The sequence below is a fragment of the Oncorhynchus nerka genome, linkage group LG12 (genome assembly GCF_034236695.1).
Source record: "Oncorhynchus nerka isolate Pitt River linkage group LG12, Oner_Uvic_2.0, whole genome shotgun sequence".
Classification (NCBI taxonomy): domain Eukaryota; kingdom Metazoa; phylum Chordata; class Actinopteri; order Salmoniformes; family Salmonidae; genus Oncorhynchus; species Oncorhynchus nerka.
This window is the reverse complement of record NC_088407.1, coordinates 2,106,182-2,129,554: the sequence shown is the minus strand read 5'-3', so window position 1 is coordinate 2,129,554 and position 23,373 is coordinate 2,106,182. Positions and strand designations below refer to the sequence as shown.

At 36.4% G+C, this 23,373-nt stretch overlaps 1 protein-coding gene across 1 annotated transcript in view; it reads left to right on the top strand.

Annotated features, from left to right (window-relative positions):
- LOC115118359 (butyrophilin-like protein 10) overlaps nucleotides 1-16,377 on the top strand; it is an 804,641-nt gene extending 788,264 nt beyond the window's left edge. The window contains exons 4-10 of the mRNA XM_065025989.1: nucleotides 5,220-5,504; nucleotides 5,688-5,795; nucleotides 6,592-6,621; nucleotides 10,838-10,870; nucleotides 11,392-11,427; nucleotides 12,468-12,500; nucleotides 16,322-16,377. Of these exons, the coding sequence (XP_064882061.1) occupies nucleotides 5,220-5,504; nucleotides 5,688-5,795; nucleotides 6,592-6,621; nucleotides 10,838-10,870; nucleotides 11,392-11,427; nucleotides 12,468-12,500; nucleotides 16,322-16,377 (581 nt within the window). The remainder of the gene's footprint in view (nucleotides 1-5,219; nucleotides 5,505-5,687; nucleotides 5,796-6,591; nucleotides 6,622-10,837; nucleotides 10,871-11,391; nucleotides 11,428-12,467; nucleotides 12,501-16,321) is intronic.
- The last annotated feature ends 6,996 nt before the right edge of the window (nucleotides 16,378-23,373 follow it).

The window sequence follows — 23,373 nt, the reverse complement described above, 5'->3', positions numbered from 1 at the left end:
ACCATTATAGATTAGGGTAATGACTATAGAGGTAGGTCTTTATATCAGTACCATTATAGATTAGGGTAATGACTATAGAGATAGGTCTTTATATCAGTACCATTATAGATTAGGGTAATGACTACAGAGATAGGGGATTATATCAGTACCATTATAGATTAGGGTAATGACTATAGAGATAGGTCTTTATATCAGTACCATTATAGATTAGGGTAATGACTATAGAGATAGGTCTTTATATCAGTACCATTATTTATCTTTATTACTGTGCCATATTCCTCCCTCATCATGTATTCAGCTGGTCTTCCTCCCTCATCATTCCTTCCTCTTTTATAGATCATGTATTCAGCTGGTCTTCCTCCCTCATCATGTATTCAGCTGGTCTTCCTCCCTCATCATTCCTTCCTCTGTTATAGATCATGTATTCAGCTGGTCTTCCTCCCTCATCATGTATCAGGGTATACTCTAATGGAAGCCTGCAGTACCCCGGTTGGCCTTCAACTTGAGTTACTTAATGAGAGGGGGGCAGCACTGAGCTAGCCTGCATGTTATGTCTAGTGGCAGCCTGCAGTACCCCGGTTGGCCTTCAACTTGAGTTACTTATTGAGAGGGGGCAGCACTGAGCTAGCCTGTAACATCACTTCCTGGAGTAGCTCAAACTGTCTACATAAATCTCCCACATGAGACGCCATCTTAACCCCATTCATTTGGCTTCAATGCACTATTGAGTCTTCACATAGGAATGAATGGTGTCATATGGGCCAGAATCCATCGAGCAACAGGAAGTTACCAGTTGTCTTTAACTGTGTGTCGTTTGTTTTTCTCCAGGGTCGTCTGAGGTTCAGGTTGTTGGACCGGCTGATCCAGTCGTTGCCTTAGCTGGTGATGATGTCATTCTACCATGTTCCCTGAAACCCAATGTCAGTGCTGAGGACATGACAGTGGAATGGACAAGATTGTACCTGAAAACAAGAAACGTCCATCTTTACCGTGACGGTCGAGACTCCAATGAGGAGCAACATCCATCCTACAGGGGAAGGACATCAATGTTTCATGAAGAACTGAAGAACGGCAACGTCTCCTTAAAGCTGAACAGAGTTACTGTCTCTGATGCTGGAGGCTACAGGTGCTTCCTTCCAACACTGACCAGCCAGGTGAAGGAAACCACCGTTCAACTCCTTGTTGGTGAGTCATGAATACTGGAGATGTGATCAGAGGTTGTATTGGTGAATCTGGGTGTTTGTTTTTTTTGCACAAAAATAATCTTAATCTTAATGTTGATAGCTAGAAAATAAGAAACAGGATTTTTAATATATATATTTTGTGATGGCTATATATAATACAAATGGAGGTGAGGGCGATGGAAATGCATTTGGCAGTTGATCTACTTCTGTTCTGTAAATTGTGTGTGGCTATTTTCAAAGGATCCCAGTCGGTTATGGGTTATGGGATACAGGGGGTCGAGGGTGGTCTGCCGGGCATTGGGAAACCAACTCGGGATGAGGAGGGCTTTTAGCGGGTGGAATAGTAATTGGAGGTTTACTTAGTAGCAATGCAAATATCATGGTACAACTATATAGACACTCAATCATCATGTTACTTTTTAATGGTACGTTTACAAACATATATTTTGATAAATTGAATTGAAAGTTGTGTCTCATTATGGTAAGTGGTGATATAAGTATAGCCAGGTATAATTGTAATGGCTTAGCAGATAATTAGAAAAGACTATCAGTATTTACCTGGATAAAAGAGAAGGAATATAATATCTATTGTTTACAGGAAACCCATTCAACAATTTTAGATGAAGTTTTGTGGAAAAGGACTGGGGGGCGAAATATATTTCTCCCATGGGCAAAGAAATGCAAAAGGGGTGATGATGGGGCGGCAGGGTAGCCTAGTGTGTTAGAGCGTTGGACTAGTAGGTCCATCATGATGGGGCGACAGGTAGCCTAGTGGTTAGAGCATTGGACTAGTAACCAAAAGGTTGCAAGATCAAATCCCTGAGCTGACAAGGTAAAAATCTGTTGTTCTGCCCCTGAACAGGCAGTTAACCCACCCTTCCTAGGCTGTCATTGAAAATAATAATTTGTTCTTAACTGACTTGTCTAGTTAAATAAAGGTATAAAACATTTTTTTTTTAATTTACAGTAATTTTGATCCAAATGTGCAAATTGTCCAAACAGATCCTCAAGGTAGATGGATTATTTAAAATAGATAATAATAAAACAGATTATTTTAAATATGTTATTGGAAAATAAACAGATATGGCTTATTAACCTATACGGTCTGAATAATGATGATCCAAGCTTCTGTGAAAATATATATAAGAATTGATCAACTCTACAAGCAACACTAGACTCTATTATTATGGTAGGAGATTTTAATACGGTCTTAAATACCTCTATGGACCGGAGGCACTTAAGGAAATCATGAATGTCATGGATATATTGGAATTAATGGATGTATGGAGTCTTAAATACCCTGACCTAGTGAGAGGTACATGGCGGAGGCTTAATCAATCATCTTGACTACTTTCTATTTCTCACCAAAAGTTTGGAAAGTGTTGATAGGGGACAGAATGCGGTCGGATCGTCACATAATTGGCATATATATATATTACTCCTACAGAATTTCCACATGGGCGAGGATATTGGAAATGTAATCAAAGCCTACAAGATGATAAATATGAAATATCGGGGACACCAGGCCTGGTATTCAAAGCTGATTTAGAAAAGGCTTTTGATAAAGTACAACTGGAGTTTATATTTAAATGCTTGGAATATTTCAATTTTGGGGAATCTCTTATAAAATGTGTTAAAGTTATGTATAGTAAGCCTAAGTGTAAAATAGTAAATAATGGCTACATCTTAGAAAGTTTTAAACTATCTAGAGGAGTAAAACAAGGTCCACTATCGACATATCATCATTCCTTCCTCTGTTATAGATCATGTATTCAGCTGGTCTTCCTCCCTCATCATGTATTCAGCTGGTCTTCCTCCCTCATCATGTATTCAGCTGGTCTTCCTCCCTCATCATGTATTCAGCTGGTCTTCCTCCCTCATCATGTATTCAGCTGGTCTTCCTCCCTCATCATTCCTTCCTCTGTTATAGATCATGTATTCAGCTGGTCTTCCTCCCTCATCAGTCCTTCCTCTGTTATAGATCATGTATTCAGCTGGTCTTCCTCCCTCATCATGTATTCAGCTGGTCTTCCTCCCTCATCATGTATTCAGCTGGTCTTCCTCCCTCATTCATATATTCAGCTGGTCTTCCTCCCTCATCATTCATTCCTCTGTTATAGATCATGTATTCAGCTGGTCTTCCTCCCTCATCATGTATTCAGCTGGTCTTCCTCCCTCATTCATATATTCAGCTGGTCTTCCTCCCTCATCATTCATTCCTCTGTTATAGATCATGTATTCAGCTGGTCTTCCTCCCTCATCGTGTATTCAGCTGGTCTTCCTCCCTCATTCATATATTCAGCTGGTCTTCCTCCCTCATCATGTATTCAGCTGGTCTTCCTCCCTCATCATGTATTCAGCTGGTCTTCCTCCCTCATTCATATATTCAGCTGGTCTTCCTCCCTCATCATGTATTCAGCTGGTCTTCCTCCCTCATCATGTATTCAGCTGGTCTTCCTCCCTCATCATGTATTCAGCTGGTCTTCCTCCCTCATCATGTATTCAGCTGCTCAGCACACAGCCTTTACAACACACTCCTCACACATCCAAACCTCCCACACTGTCACACTGCCTGTGTCCCAATATTCCTACTGTTGACTCACTGTCTGTGTCCCAATATTCCTACTACCTACTGTTGACTCACTGTCTGTGTCCCAATATTCCTACTACCTACTGTTGACTCACTGTCTGTGTCCCAATATTCCTACTACCTACTGTTGACTCACTGTCTGTGTCCCAATATTCCTACTACCTACTGTTGACTCACTGTCTGTGTCCTAATATTCATACTACCTGCTGTTGACTCACTGTCTGTGTCCCAATATTCCTACTAGCTGATGTTGACTCACTGTCTGTGTCCCAATATTCCTACTAGCTGATGTTGACTCACACTCTGTGTCCTAATATTCCTACTGTTGACTCACTGTCTGTGTCCCAATATTCCTACTACCTACTGTTGACTCACTGTCTGTGTCCCAATATTCCTACTGTTGACTCACTGTCTGTGTCCCAATATTCCTACTGTTGACTCACTGTCTGTGTCCCAATATTCCTACTACCTGCTGTTGACTCACTGGTTGTGTCCCAATATTCCTACTACCTGCTGTTGACTCACTGGTTGTGTCCCAATATTCCTAGGTGCTGTATCTCAGCCAGTGATCTCTGTTGTATCTTGTATCTGTAGGTGCTGTATCTCAGCCAGTGATCTCTGTTTTATCTTGTATCTGTAGGTGCTGTATCTCAGACAGTGATCTCTGGTTTATCTTGTATCTGTAGGTGCTGTATCTCAGCCAGTGATCTCTGGTTTATCTTGTATCTGTAGGTGTTGTATCTCAGCCAGTGATCTCTGTTTTATCTTGTATCTGTGTCTCAGCCAGTGATCTCTGTTTTATCTTGTATCTGTAGGTGCTGTATCTCAGCCAGTGATCTCTGTTTTATCTTGTATCTGTAGGTGTTGTATCTCAGCCAGTGATCTCTGTTTTATCTTATATATGTCTAGGTGCTGTATCTCAGCCAGTGATCTCTGTTGTATCTTGTATCTGTAGGTGCTGTATCTCAGCCAGTGATCTCTGTTTTATCTTGTATCTGTAGGTGCTGTATCTCAGCCAGTGATCTCTGTTTTATCTTGTATCTGTAGGTGCTGTATCTCAGCCAGTGATCTCTGTTTTATCTTGTATCTGTAGGTGCTGTATCTCAGCCAGTGATCTCTGTTTTATCTTGTATCTGTAGGTGCTGTATCTCAGCCAGTGATCTCTGTTTTATCTTGTATCTGTATCTCAGCCAGTGATCTCTGTGTTATCTTGTATCTGTATCTCAGCCAGTGATCTCTGTTTTATCTTGTATCTGTAGGTGCTGTATCTCAGCCAGTGATCTCTGGTTTATCTTGTATCTGTAGGTGATGTATCTCAGCCAGTGATCTCTGTGTTATCTTGTATCTGTGTAGGTGCTGTATCTCAGCCAGTGATCTCTGGTTTATCTTGTATCTGTAGGTGCTGTATCTCAGCCAGTGATCTCTGTTTTATCTTGTATATCTAGGTGCTGTATCTCAGCCAGTGATCTCTATTGTTGGAACTAAAGACTGGGGGGTGGTCCTGAAGTGTGAGTCTGGAGGCTGGTTTCCTGAACCTGGGATGGATTGGCTGGACAGTTCTGGAACCATCCTCCCTGCTGATGGACCTCCAGAGAGACACAGAGACTCAGAGGACCGCTACACTGTGAGACGACATGTCACCGTGGACCAGACTGACACCAACAGGTTCACCTGTAGAGTTCACCAGACGGAGCTCAACCACCTGAAGGAGACAGAGATTCATGTCCCAGGTGAGGTCTTCATTGGTTAATCCAAATACCTGAGACCTCTTGTTAGTTAGACTAGTTAGTGGAGGACTGTTTCCTAAGGGATGACCTTATTGGTCTGTTCAGTAGTATTTATAAATGATGCTTTACTTCCTGTACAGTATATATGTAGTGTTGTAATGGTTTGACATGACTTCTCTGTTTCAGATGACGTGTTTCCTAAATCACAAGTAGGGTTGATTATTGGTCTGATAGCAGCAGCTGTTGCAGTTCTTGCAGCTTCAGCTGGTGTCTACTGGTGGAGAAAACATACAGGTGAGTTTAACCTTGATGTCTGACTGGTCCTTGACCTCTGACTGGTCCTTGATGTCTGACTGGTCCTTGATGTCTGACTGGTCCTTGATCTCTGACTGGTCCTTGATGTCTGACTGGTCCTTGATGTCTGACTGGTCCTTGATCTCTGACTGGTCCTTGATGTCTGATTGGTCCTTGATCTCTGACTGGTCCTTGATCTCTGACTGGTCCTTGATCTCTGACTGGTCCTTGATGTCTGATTGGTCCTTGATCTCTGACTGGTCCTTGATATCTGACTGGTCCTTGATCTCTGACTGGTCCTTGATCTCTGACTGGTCCTTGACCTCTGACTGGTCCTTGATCTCTGACTGGTCCTTGATCTCTGACTGGTCCTTGATCTCTGACTGGTCCTTGATCTCTGACTGGTCCTTGATGTCTGACTGTCCATTAGACTCTATTCATTTATACCAGGTTACCTTCAGACCAGTCCTTTATTAGATCAGGATATAACTAGGAATGACCCATATACTGTCCATTAGACTTCATTTATACCAGGTTACCTTCAGACCAGTCCTGTATTAGATCAGGATATAACTAGGAATGACCCATATACTGTCCATTAGACTCTATTCATTTATACCAGGTTACCTTCAGACCAGTCCTGTATTAGATCAGGATATAACTAGGAATGACCCATATACTGTCCATTAGACTCTATTCATTTATACCAGAGGAAACAGGCTATGAGGGGTGGCCAGTCCTCTTCTTTTTAATGGTTATTATTGTAATGCATTTTTACACTTTCTTTTGTCTACAGAGAAGCTTAGAAGAGAATTTGAAGAAGAAGGTAAGTGTCTTGTTATAATATATGACCCTGTGAATAAATAAACATGTAAATCATGTTGTAGAGCACAACGGATTCAGGAGAGTTTGACCTTTGTACAACATGTCTGACCCCCAAACAGCCAATCAGACACTGAGTCTCTGCTTTTTTATGCATTTGTTTTATTTTGTCTACAGAGAAGAAGCTTGGTTTATTACTATAATACTGATGGGTCAACTGTTAATCACAGACCTCATGGTTTATTACTATAATACTGATGGGTCAACTGTTAATCACAGACCTCATGGTTTATTACTATAATACTGATGGGTCAACTGTTAATCACAGACCTCATGGTTTATTACTATAATACTGATGGGTCAACTGTTAATCACAGACCTCATGGTTTATTACTATAATACTGATGGGTCAACTGTTAATCACAGACCTCATGGTTTATTACTATAATACTGATGGGTCAACTGTTAATCACACCTCATGGACCTATAATCTGATGGTTTATTACTCGTGGTTTATTACTATAATACTGATGGGTCAACTGTTAATCACAGACCTCATGGTTTATTACTATAATACTGATGGGTCAACTGTTAATCACAGACCTCATGGTTTATTACTATAATACTGATGGGTCAACTGTTAATCACAGACCTCATGGTTTATTACTATAATACTGATGGGTCAACTGTTAATCACAGACCTCATGGTTTATTACTATAATACTGATGGGTCAACTGTTAATCACAGACCTCATGGTTTATTACTATAATACTGATGGGTCAACTGTTAATCACAGACCTCATGGTTTATTACTATAATACTGATGGGTCAACTGTTAATCAGACCTCAGACCTCAACTGTTAATCACAGGTTTATTACTATAATACTGATGGGTCAACTGTTAATCACAGACCTCATGGTTTATTACTATAATACTGATGGGTCAACTGTTAATCACAGACCTCATGGTTTATTACTATAATACTGATGGGTCAACTGTTAATCACAGACCTCATGGTTTATTACTATAATACTGATGGGTCAACTGTTAATCACAGACCTCATGGTTTATTACTATAATACTGATGGGTCAACTGTTAATCACAGACCTCATGGTTTATTACTATAATACTGATGGGTCAACTGTTAATCACAGACCTCATGGTTTATTACTATAATACTGATGGGTCAACTGTTAATCACAGACCTCATGGTTTATTACTATAATACTGATGGGTCAACTGTTAATCACAGACCTCATGGTTTATTACTATAATACTGATGGGTCAACTGTTAATCACAGACCTCATGGTTTATTACTATAATACTGATGGGTCAACTGTTAATCACAGACCTCATGGTTTATTACTATAATACTGATGGGTCAACTGTTAATCACAGACCTCATGGTTTATTACTATAATACTGATGGGTCAACTGTTAATCACAGACCTCATGGTTTATTACTATAATACTGATGGGTCAACTGTTAATCACAGACCTCATGGTTTATTACTATAATACTGATGGGTCAACTGTTAATCACAGACCTCATGGTTTATTACTATAATACTGATGGGTCAACTGTTAATCACAGACCTCATGGTTTATTACTATAATACTGATGGGTCAACTGTTAATCACAGACCTCTTGGTTTATTACTATAATTTGGGTCAACTGTTAATCACAGACTCATGGTTTATTACTATAATACTGATGGGTCAACTGTTAATCACAGACCTCATGGTTTATTACTATAATACTGATGGGTCAACTGTTAATCACAGACCTCATGGTTTATTACTATAATACTGATGGGTCAACTGTTAATCACAGACCTCATGGTTTTATTACTATAATACTGATGGGTCAACTGTTAATCACAGACCTCATGGTTTATTACTATAATACTGATGGGTCAACTGTTAATCACAGACCTCATGGTTTATTACTATAATACTGATGGGTCAACTGTTAATCACAGACCTCATGGTTTATTACTATAATACTGATGGGTCAACTGTTAATCACAGACCTCATGGTTTTTTATTACTATAATACTGATGGGTCAACTGTTAATCACAGACCTCATGGTTTATTACTATAATACTGATGGGTCAACTGTTAATCACAGACCTCATGGTTTATTACTATAATACTGATGGGTCAACTGTTAATCACAGACCTCATGGTTTATTACTATAATACTGATGGGTCAACTGTTAATCACAGACCTCATGGTTTATTACTATAATACTGATGGGTCAACTGTTAATCACAGACCTCATGGTTTATTACTATAATACTGATGGGTCAACTGTTAATCACAGACCTCATGGTTTATTACTATAATACTGATGGGTCAACTGTTAATCACAGACCTCATGGTTTATTACTATAATACTGATGGGTCAACTGTTAATCACAGACCTCATGGTTTATTACTATAATACTGATGGGTCAACTGTTAATCACAGACCTCATGGTTTATTACTATAATACTGATGGGTCAACTGTTAATCACAGACCTCATGGTTTATTACTATAATACTGATGGGTCAACTGTTAATCACAGACCTCATGGTTTATTACTATAATACTGATGGGTCAACTGTTAATCACAGACCTCATGGTTTATTACTATAATACTGATGGGTCAACTGTTAATCACAGACCTCATGGTTTATTACTATAATACTGATGGGTCAACTGTTAATCACAGACCTCCTCTGATGGGTTTAATTACTATAATACTGATGGGTCAACTGTTAATCACAGACCTCATGGTTTATTACTATAATACTGATGGGTCAACTGTTAATCAGACCTCATGGTTTATTTTATACTGATGGGTCAACTGTTAATCATGGTTTATTACTATAATACTGATGGGTCAACTGTTAATCACAGACCTCATGGTTTATTACTATAATACTGATGGGTCAACTGTTAATCACAGACCTCATGGTTTATTACACTAATACTGGTGGGTCAACTGTTAATCACAGACCTCATGGTTTATTACTATAATACTGATGGGTCAACTGTTAATCACAGACCTCATGGTTTATTACTATAATACTGATGGGTCAACTGTTAATCACAGACCTCATGGTTTATTACTATAATACTGATGGGTCAACTGTTAATCACAGACCTCATGGTTTATTACTATAATACTGATGGGTCAACTGTTAATCACAGACCTCATGGTTTATTACTATAATACTGATGGGTCAACTGTTAATCACCTCATGGTTTATTACCTCAACTGTTAATGGTTTATTACTATAATACTGATGGGGTCAACTGTTAATCACAGACCTCATGGTTTATTACTATAATACTGATGGGTCAACTGTTAATCACAGACCTCATGGTTTATTACTATAATACTGATGGGTCAACTGTTAATCACAGACCTCATGGTTTATTACTATAATACTGATGGGTCAACTGTTAATCACAGACCTCATGGTTTATTACTATAATACTGATGGGTCAACTGTTAATCACAGACCTCATGGTTTATTACTATAATACTGATGGGTCAACTGTTAATCACAGACCTCATGGTTTATTACTATAATACTGATGGGTCAACTGTTAATCACAGACCTCATGGTTTATTACTATAATACTGATGGGTCAACTGTTAATCACAGACCTCATGGTTTATTACTATAATACTGATGGGTCAACTGTTAATCACAGACCTCATGGTTTATTACTATAATACTGATGGGTCAACTGTTAATCACTGACCTCATGGTTTATTACTATAATACTGATGGGTCAACTGTTAATCACAGACCTCGTGGTTTATTACTATAATACTGATGGGTCAACTGTTAATCACAGACCTCATGGTTTATTACTATAATACTGATGGGTCAACTGTTAATCACAGACCTCATGGTTTATTACTATAATACTGATGGGTCAACTGTTAATCACAGACCTCATGGTTTATTACTATAATACTGATGGGTCAACTGTTAATCACAGACCTCATGGTTTATTACTATAATACTGATGGGTCAACTGTTAATCACAGACCTCATGGTTTTAATGGTTATACTGTATTTTCATTTGTGTTTTTTAAAGACTGTGTGTGTTTACAACGAGAAAACAAAGAATATTAATCAATATTCATATTTCCAGTCTTTATGATTATTATTGTAATGATTTTATACATTTGTTTTCTTTTGTCTACAGAGAAGAAGAAGTTTAGAGAACAAATGGAAGAAGGTAACTGTTGTCTTGTCAGAGTTTAACATATAGAGATTATGATGATGGGTCAACTGTTAATCACAGACCTCTTGGTTTATTACTATAATACTGATGGGTCAACTGTTAATCACAGACCTCATGGTTTATTACTATAATACTGATGGGTCAACTGTTAATCACAGACCTCATGGTTTATTACTATAATACTGATGGGTCAACTGTTAATCACAGACCTCATGGTTTATTACTATAATACTGATGGGTCAACTGTTAATCACAGACCTCATGGTTTATTACTATAATACTGATGGGTCAACTGTTAATCACAGACCTCATGGTTTATTACTATAATACTGATGGGTCAACTGTTAATCACAGACCTCATGGTTTTAATGGTTATACTGTATATTAATTTGTGTTTTTTAAAGACTGTGTGTGTTTACAACGAGAAAACAGAGAATATTAATCAATATTCATATTTCCAGTCTTTATGATTATTATTGTAATGCTTTTATACATTTGTTTTATTTTGTCTACAGTGAAGAAGAAGCTTGAAGAACTACTGGAACAACGAGGTAAGTGGGCTGTTGTCTTGTTAGTTTCACATATAGAGATTATGATGATTACTATAATACTGATGGGTCAACTGTTAATCACAGACCTCATGGTTTATTACTATAATACTGATGGGTCAACTGTTAATCACAGACCTCATGGTTTATTACTATAATACTGATGGGTCAACTGTTAATCACAGACCTCATGGTTTATTACTATAATACTGATGGGTCAACTGTTAATCACAGACCTCATGGTTTATTACTATAATACTGATGGGTCAACTGTTAATCACAGACCTCATGGTTTATTACTATAATACTGATGGGTCAACTGTTAATCACAGACCTCATGGTTTATTACTATAATACTGATGGGTCAACTGTTAATCACAGACCTCATGGTTTATTACTATAATACTGATGGGTCAACTGTTAATCACAGACCTCATGGTTTATTACTATAATACTGATGGGTCAACTGTTAATCACAGACCTCATGGTTTATTACTATAATACTGATGGGTCAACTGTTAATCACAGACCTCATGGTTTATTACTATAATACTGATGGGTCAACTGTTAATCACAGACCTCATGGTTTATTACTATAATACTGATGGGTCAACTGTTAATCACAGACCTCATGGTTTATTACTATAATACTGATGGGTCAACTGTTAATCACAGACCTCATGGTTTATTACTATAATACTGATGGGTCAACTGTTAATCACAGACCTCATGGTTTATTACTATAATACTGATGGGTCAACTGTTAATCACAGACCTCATGGTTTATTACTATAATACTGATGGGTCAACTGTTAATCACAGACCTCATGGTTTATTACTATAATACTGATGGGTCAACTGTTAATCACAGACCTCATGGTTTATTACTATAATACTGATGGGTCAACTGTTAATCACAGACCTCATGGTTTATTACTATAATACTGATGGGTCAACTGTTAATCACAGACCTCATGGTTCAATAGGCTTTTCAATGATTATTATTGTCATGCTTTTATATTTATCTTTCCTTTTGTCTGCAGTGATGAACCTTGGAAAAGATTCGGAAGAACGAGGTAAGTGGGCTGTTGTCTTGTTAGAGTTTCACATATAGAGATTATGATGATTACTATAATACTGATGGGTCAACTGTTAATCACAGACCTCATGGTTTATTACTATAATACTGATGGGTCAACTGTTAATCACAGACCTCATGGTTTATTACTATAATACTGATGGGTCAACTGTTAATCACAGACCTCATGGTTTATTACTATAATACTGATGGGTCAACTGTTAATCACAGACCTCATGGTTTATTACTATAATACTGATGGGTCAACTGTTAATCACAGACCTCATGGTTTATTACTATAATACTGATGGGTCAACTGTTAATCACAGACCTCATGGTTTATTACTATAATACTGATGGGTCAACTGTTAATCACAGACCTCGTGGTTTATTACTATAATACTGATGGGTCAACTGTTAATCACAGACCTCATGGTTTATTACTATAATACTGATGGGTCAACTGTTAATCACAGACCTCATGGTTTATTACTATAATACTGATGGGTCAACTGTTAATCACAGACCTCATGGTTTATTACTATAATACTGATGGGTCAACTGTTAATCACAGACCTCATGGTTTATTACTATAATACTGAATCAACTGTTAATCACAGACCTCATGGTTTATTACTATAATACTGATGGGTCAACTGTTAATCACAGACCTCATGGTTTATTACTATAATACTGATGGGTCAACTGTTAATCACAGACCTCATGGTTTATTACTATAATACTGATGGGTCAACTATTAATCACAGACCTCATGGTTTATTACTATAATACTGATGGGTCAACTGTTAATCACAGACCTCATGGTTTATTACTATAATACTGATGGGTCAACTGTTAATCACAGACCTCATGGTTTATTACTATAATACTGATGGGTCAACTGTTAATCACAGACCTCATGGTTTATTACTATAATACTGATGGGTCAACTGTTAATCACAGACCTCATGGTTTATTACTATAATACTGATGGGTCAACTGTTAATCACAGACCTCATGGTTTATTACTATAATACTGATGGGTCAACTGTTAATCACAGACCTCATGGTTTATTACTATAATACTGATGGGTCAACTGTTAATCACAGACCTCATGGTTTATTACTATAATACTGATGGGTCAACTGTTAATCACAGACCTCATGGTTTATTACTATAATACTGATGGGTCAACTGTTAATCACAGACCTCATGGTTTATTACTATAATACTGATGGGTCAACTGTTAATCACAGACCTCGTGGTTTATTACTATAATACTGATGGGTCAACTGTTAATCACAGACCTCGTGGTTTATTACTATAATACTGATGGGTCAACTGTTAATCACAGACCTCATGGTTTATTACTATAATACTGATGGGTCAACTGTTAATCACAGACCTCATGGTTTATTACTATAATACTGATGGGTCAACTGTTAATCACAGACCTCGTGGTTTATTACTATAATACTGATGGGTCAACTGTTAATCACAGACCTCGTGGTTTATTACTATAATACTGATGGGTCAACTGTTAATCACAGACCTCGTGGTTTATTACTATAATACTGATGGGTCAACTGTTAATCACAGACCTCATGGTTTATTACTATAATACTGATGGGTCAACTGTTAATCACAGACCTCGTGGTTTATTACTATAATACTGATGGGTCAACTGTTAATCACAGACCTCATGGTTTATTACTATAATACTGATGGGTCAACTGTTAATCACAGACCTCGTGGTTTATTACTATAATACTGATGGGTCAACTGTTAATCACAGACCTCATGGTTTATTACTATAATACTGATGGGTCAACTGTTAATCACAGACCTCATGGTTTATTACTATAATACTGATGGGTCAACTGTTAATCACAGACCTCATGGTTTATTACTATAATACTGATGGGTCAACTGTTAATCACAGACCTCATGGTTTATTACTATAATACTGATGGGTCAACTGTTAATCACAGACCTCATGGTTTATTACTATAATACTGATGGGTCAACTGTTAATCACAGACCTCATGGTTTATTACTATAATACTGATGGGTCAACTGTTAATCACAGACCTCATGGTTTATTACTATAATACTGATGGGTCAACTGTTAATCACAGACCTCATGGTTTATTACTATAATACTGATGGGTCAACTGTTAATCACAGACCTCATGGTTTATTACTATAATACTGATGGGTCATCTGTTAATCACAGACCTCATGGTTTATTACTATAATACTGATGGGACAACTGTTAATCACAGACCTCATGGTTTATTACTATAATACTGATGGGTCAACTGTTAATCACAGACCTCATGGTTTATTACTATAATACTGATGGGTCAACTGTTAATCACAGACCTCATGGTTTATTACTATAATACTGGTGGGTCAACTGTTAATCACAGACCTCATGGTTTATTACTATAATACTGATGGGACAACTGTTAATCACAGACCTCATGGTTTATTACTATAATACTGATGGGTCAACTGTTAATCACAGACCTCATGGTTTATTACTATAATACTGATGGGTCAACTGTTAATCACAGACCTCATGGTTTATTACTATAATACTGATGGGTCAACTGTTAATCACAGACCTCATGGTTTATTACTATAATACTGATGGGTCAACTGTTAATCACAGACCTCATGGTTTATTACTATAATACTGATGGGTCAACTGTTAATCACAGACCTCATGGTTTATTACTATAATACTGATGGGTCAACTGTTAATCACAGACCTCATGGTTTATTACTATAATACTGATGGGTCAACTGTTAATCACAGACCTCATGGTTTATTACTATAATACTGATGGGTCAACTGTTAATCACAGACCTCATGGTTTATTACTATAATACTGATGGGTCAACTGTTAATCACAGACCTCATGGTTTATTACTATAATACTGATGGGTCAACTGTTAATCACAGACCTCGTGGTTTATTACTATAATACTGATGGGTCAACTGTTAATCACAGACCTCGTGGTTTATTACTATAATACTGATGGGTCAACTGTTAATCACAGACCTCATGGTTTATTACTATAATACTGATGGGTCAACTGTTAATCACAGACCTCATGGTTTATTACTATAATACTGATGGGTCAACTGTTAATCACAGACCTCATGGTTTATTACTATAATACTGATGGGTCAACTGTTAATCACAGACCTCATGGTTTATTACTATAATACTGATGGGTCAACTGTTAATCACAGACCTCATGGTTTATTACTATAATACTGATGGGTCAACTGTTAATCACAGACCTCATGGTTTATTACTATAATACTGATGGGTCAACTGTTAATCACAGACCTCATGGTTTATTACTATAATACTGATGGGTCAACTGTTAATCACAGACCTCGTGGTTTATTACTATAATACTGATGGGTCAACTGTTAATCACAGACCTCATGGTTTATTACTATAATACTGATGGGTCAACTGTTAATCACAGACCTCATGGTTTATTACTATAATACTGATGGGTCAACTGTTAATCACAGACCTCATGGTTTATTACTATAATACTGATGGGTCAACTGTTAATCACAGACCTCATGGTTTATTACTATAATACTGATGGGTCAACTGTTAATCACAGACCTCATGGTTTTAATGGTTATACTGTATTTTCATTTGTGTTTTTTAAAGACTGTGTGTGTTTACAACCAGAAAACAGAGAATATTAATCAATATTCATATTTCCAGTCTTTATGATTATTATTGTAATGCTTTTATACATTTGTTTTATTTTGTCTACAGTGAAGAAGCTTAGAGAAGATTTTGATGAAAAGGTAAGTGGGCTGTTGACTTGTTAGAGTTTCATATATAGAGATTATGATGATTACTATAATACTGATGGGTCAACTGTTAATCACAGACCTCATGGTTTATTACTATAATACTGATGGGTCAACTGTTAATCACAGACCTCATGGTTTATTACTATAATACTGATGGGTCAACTGTTAATCACAGACCTCATGGTTTATTACTATAATACTGATGGGTCAACTGTTAATCACAGACCTCATGGTTTATTACTATAATACTGATGGGTCAACTGTTAATCACAGACCTCGTGGTTTATTACTATAATACTGATGGGTCAACTGTTAATCACAGACCTCGTGGTTTATTACTATAATACTGATGGGTCAACTGTTAATCACAGACCTCATGGTTTATTACTATAATACTGATGGGTCAACTGTTAATCACAGACCTCATGGTTTATTACTATAATACTGATGGGTCAACTGTTAATCACAGACCTCATGGTTTATTACTATAATACTGATGGGTCAACTGTTAATCACAGACCTCATGGTTTATTACTATAATACTGATGGGTCAACTGTTAATCACAGACCTCATGGTTTATTACTATAATACTGATGGGTCAACTGTTAATCACAGACCTCATGGTTTATTACTATAATACTGATGGGTCAACTGTTAATCACAGACCTCATGGTTTATTACTATAATACTGATGGGTCAACTGTTAATCACAGACCTCATGGTTTATTACTATAATACTGATGGGTCAACTGTTAATCACAGGTTTATTACTATAATACTGATGGGTCAACTGTTAATCATAATACTGATGATATCAATATTCCCTTATTTCTGGTCAACCTTAATCATGGTTTATTACTATAATACTGATGGGTCAACTGTTAATCACAGACCTCATGGTTTATTACTATAATACTGATGGGTCAACTGTTAATCACAGACCTCATGGTTTATTACTATAATACTGATGGGTCAACTGTTAATCACAGACCTCATGGTTTATTACTATAATACTGATGGGTCAACTGTTAATCACAGACCTCATGGTTTATTACTATAATACTGATGGGTCAACTGTTAATCACAGACCTCATGGTTTATTACTATAATACTGATGGGTCAACTGTTAATCACAGACCTCATGGTTTATTACTATAATACTGATGGGTCAACTGTTAATCACAGACCTCATGGTTTATTACTATAATACTGATGGGTCAACTGTTAATCACAGACCTCATGGTTTATTACTATAATACTGATGGGTCAACTGTTAATCACAGACCTCATGGTTTTATTACTATAATACTGATGGGTCAACTGTTAATCACAGACCTCATGGTTTATTACTATAATACTGATGGGTCAACTGTTAATCACAGACCTCATGGTTTATTACTATAATACTGATGGGTCAACTGTTAATCACAGACCTCATGGTTTATTACTATAATACTGATGGGTCAACTGTTAATCACAGACCTCATGGTTTATTACTATAATACTGATGGGTCAACTGTTAATCACAGACCTCATGGTTTATTACTATAATACTGATGGGTCTGTTAACCAGTGACCTAAGTGGTTTATTACTATAATAATCACAGACCTCATGGTTTATTACTATAATACTGATGGGTCAACTGTTAATCACAGACCTCATGGTTTATTACTATAATACTGATGGGTCAACTGTTAATCACAGACCTCATGGTTTATTACTATAATACTGATGGGTCAACTGTTAATCACAGACCTCATGGTTTATTACTATAATACTGATGGGTCAACTGTTAATCACAGACCTCATGGTTTATTACTATAATACTGATGGGTCAACTGTTAATCACAGACCTCATGGTTTATTACTATAATACTGATGGGTCAACTGTTAATCACAGACCTCATGGTTTATTACTATAATACTGATGGGTCAACTGTTAATCACAGACCTCATGGTTTATTACTATAATACTGATGGGTCAACTGTTAATCACAGACCTCATGGTTTATTACTATAATACTGATGGGTCAACTGTTAATCACAGACCTCATGGTTTATTACTATAATACTGATGGGTCAACTGTTAATCACAGACCTCATGGTTTATTACTATAATACTGATGGGTCAACTGTTAATCACAGACCTCATGGTTTATTACTATAATACTATGGGTCAACTGTTAATATGGTTTATTACTATAATACTGATGGGTCAACTGTTAATCACAGACCTCATGGTTTATTACTATAATACTGATGGGTCGTGGTTTATTACTATAATACTGTTAATCACAGACCTCATGGTTTATTACTATAATACTGATGGGTCAACTGTTAATCACAGACCTCATGGTTTATTACTATAATACTGATGGGTCAACTGTTAATCACAGATGGGTCAACTGTTAATCACAGACCTCATGGTTTATTACTATAATACTGATGGGTCAACTGTTAATACTATAATACTGATGGGTCAAGACAGACCTCATGGTTTATTACTATAATACTGATGGGTCAACTGTTAATCACAGACCTCATGGTTTATTACTATAATACTGATGGGTCAACTGTTAACTATAATACAGACCTCATGGTTTATTACTATAATACTGATGGGTCAACTGTTAATCACAGACCTCATGGTTTATTACTATAATACTGATGGGTCATGGTTTATTTATAATACTGATGGGTTAATCACAGACCTCATGGTTTATTACTATAATACTGATGGGTCAACTGTTAATCACAGACCTCATGGTTTATTACTATAATACTGATGGGTCAACTGTTAATCACAGACCTCATGGTTTATTACTATAATACTGATGGGTCAACTGTTTTATTAATCACAGACCTCATGGTTTATTACTATAATACTGATGGGTCAACTGTTAATCACAGACCTCATGGTTTATTACTATAATACTGATGGGTCAACTGTTAATCACAGACCTCATGGTTTTATTACTATAATACTGATCAACTGATGGTTTATTACAACTGTTAATCACCAGACCCTCATTTTGGTTTTAATGCTGTATTTACATTTGTTTTAGCTTTTGTCTAATGAAGAACTGATGGGTCAACTGTTAATCACAGACCTCATGGTTTATAATACTGATGGGTAATACTGATGGTTTGGGTCAACTGTTAATCACAGACCTCATGGTTTATTACTATAATACTGATGGGTCAACTGTTAATCACAGACCATGGTTTATTACTATAATACTGATGGGTCAACTGTTAATCAGACCTCATGTTTATTACACTATAATACTGATGGGTATAATCACAGACCTCATGGTTTATTACTATACTGATGGGTCAACTGTTAATCACAGACCTCATGGTTTATTACTATAATACTGATGGGTCAACTGTTAATCACAGACCTTGTGGTTTATTACTATAATACTGATGGGTCAACTGTTAATCACAGACCTCATGGTTTATTACTATAATACTGATGGGTCAACTGTTAATCACAGACCTCATGGTTTATTACTATAATACTGATGGGTCAACTGTTAATCATACAGACCACTGTGTCTAAGACCTCATGGTTTATTACTATAATACTGATGGTTTATTACTATAATAATACTGATGGGTCAACTGTCAACTGGTTTATTACTATTAATCACAGACCTCATGGTTTTATTACTATAATACTGATGGGTCAACTGTTAATCACAGACCTCATGGTTTATTACTATAATACTGATGGGTCAACTGTTAATCACAGACCTCATGGTTTATTACTATAATACTGATGGGTCAACTGTTAATCACCAGACCTCATGGTTTATTACTATAATACTGATGGGTCAACTGTTAATCACAGACCTCATGGTTTATTACTATAATACTGATGGGTCAACTGTTAATAAAAGACTGTTTATTATATAATACTGATGGGTCAACTATTAATCACAGATTTACTATAATACTGATGGGTCTTTAATCACAGACCTCATGGTTTATTACTATAATACTGATGGGTCAACTGTTAATACAGACTCATGGTTTTGTTTATAATACTGATGGGTCAACTGTTAAGACAGACCTCATGGTTTATTACTATAATACTGAAGGTCAACTGTTAATCACAGACCTCTTGGTTTTATTACTATAATACTGATGGGTCAACTGTTAATCACAGACCTCATGGTTTATTACTATAATACTATAATATCGATGGGTCAACTGTTAATCACAGACTCGTTTTGACTATAATACTGATGGGTACTATACTCATGGTTTATTACTGATGGGTCAACTGTTAATCACAGACCTCATGGTTTATTACTATAATACTGATGGGTCAACTGTTAATCACAGACCTCATGGTTTATTACTATAATATCAACTGTTAATCACAGGGTTTATTACAACTGTTAATATTAATCACAGACCTCATGGTTTATTACTATAATACTGATGGGTCAACTGTTAATCACAGACCTCATGGTTTATTACTATTTATTACTGTTAATAGACCTCATGGTTTATTACTATAATATGATGGGTCAACTGTTAATCACAGACCTCATGGTTTATTACTATAATACTGATGGGTCAACTGTTAATCACAGACCTCATGGTTTATTACTATAATGGTTAATCACAGACCTCATGGTTTATTACTATAATACTGATGGGTCAATTTGTTAATTAAAGACCTCATGGTTTATTACTATAGCTACTGATGGGTCAACTGTTAATCAAAACATGGTTTGTACTATAATAATGGGTCTGTTAATCATTCATGGTTTATTACCATCTGATGGGTCAACTGTTAATCACAGACCTTGGTTTATTACTATAATACTGATGGGTCAACTGTTAATTAGACCTCGTGGTTTATTACTATAATTGTTGATCTGGTCAACTGTTAATCTAGACCTCATGGTTTATTACTATAATAATGGGTCAACTGTTAATCACAGACCTCATGGTTTATTACTATAATACTGATGGTCAACTGTTAATCAGACCTCATGGTTTATTACTATAATACTGATGGGTCAACTGTTAATCACAGACCTGATGGTTTTATTACTATAATACTGATGGTCAATCCTGAACCTCTGTTAATCACAGACCTCATGGTTTATTACTATAATACTGATGGGTCAACTGTTAATCACAGACCTCATGGTTTATTACTATAATACTGATGGGTCAATAATCACAGACCTCATGGTTTATTACTATAATACTGACTGATGGGTCAACTGTTAATCACAGACCTCATGGTTTATTACTATAATACTGATGGGTCAACTGTTAATCACAGACCTCATGGTTTATTACTATAATACTGATGGGTCAACTGTTAATCACAGACCTCATGGTTTATTACTATAATACTGATGGGTCAACTGTTAATCACAGACCTCATGGTTTATTACTATAATACTGATGGGTCAACTGTTAATCACAGACCTCATGGTTTTTATTACTATAATACTGATGGGTCAACTGTTAATCACAGACCTCATGGTTTATTACTATAATACTGATGGGTCAACTGTTAATCACAGACCTCATGGTTTATTACTATAATACTGATGGGTCAACTGTTAATCACAGACCTCATGGTTTATTACTATAATACTGATGGGTCAACTGTTAATCACAGACCTCATGGTTTATTACTATAATACTGATGGGTCAACTGGTTAATCACAGACCTCATGGTTTATTACTATAATAATGGGTCAACTGTTAATGACCTCATGGTTCAATACTTTTCAATCATGGTTTTATTATTGTCCTATAATACTTTGTCTGCATGATGAACCTTGGTCAAAAGATTCGGAAGAACGATAAACTGATGGGGCTGTTAATGTCTTGTTAGGTTTATTACTATAATAGAGATTAATGATGATTATAATACTGATGGGTCAACTGTTAATCACAGACCTCGTGGTTTATTACTATAATACTGATGGGTCAACTGTTAATCACAGACCTCATGGTTTATTACTATAATACTGATGGGTCAACTGTTAATCACAGACCTCATGGTTTATTACTATAATACTGATGGGTCAACTGTTAATCACAGACCTCATGGTTTATTACTATAATACTGATGGGTCAACTGTTAATCACAGACCTCATGGTTTATTACTATAATACTGATGGGTCAACTGTTAATACTGATGGTCAGACCTCATGGTTTTATTACTATAATACTGATGGGTCAACTGTTAATCACAGACTCATGGTTTATTACTATAATACTGATGGGTCAACTGTTAATCACAGACCTCATGGTTTATTACTATAATACTGATTCAACTGTTAATCACAGACCTCATGGTTTATTACTATAATACTGATGGTCAACTGTTTATTACTATTAATCACAGACCTCATGGTTTATTACTATAATACTGATGGGTCAACTGTTAATCACAGACCTCATGGTTTATTACTATAATACTGATGGGTCAACTGTTAATCACAGACCTCATGGTTTATTACTATAATACTGATGGGTCAACTGTTAATCTACCAGACCTCATGGTTTATTACTATAATACTGATGGGTCAACTGTTAATCACAGACCTGCGTGGTTTTATTACTATAATACTAGTGGGTCAACTGTTAATCACAGACATAAATGGTTTATTACTATAATACTGATGGGTCATGTAGCCTGCGGTTTCTTACTATATCTTGACTGATTAACAATGACTATCATGAGACCTCATGGTTTACTGCTATAATACTGAGTGGGTCAACTGCTTAATCTACAGACCTCATGGTTATTACTATAATACTGATGGGTCAACTGGTGATCACAGGCCTCAAGTGGTTCATTGCTCTGGCCACTGATGGGTCAACTGTTAGTCACGAGACCTCATGGTTTATTACTATAATACTGATGAGGTCGGCTTTGTTAATCACAGACCTCATGGTTGATTACCACTATCAATACCTGATGGGTCAGCTCGTTAATCAGCAATGTCACAGCCAGCAACA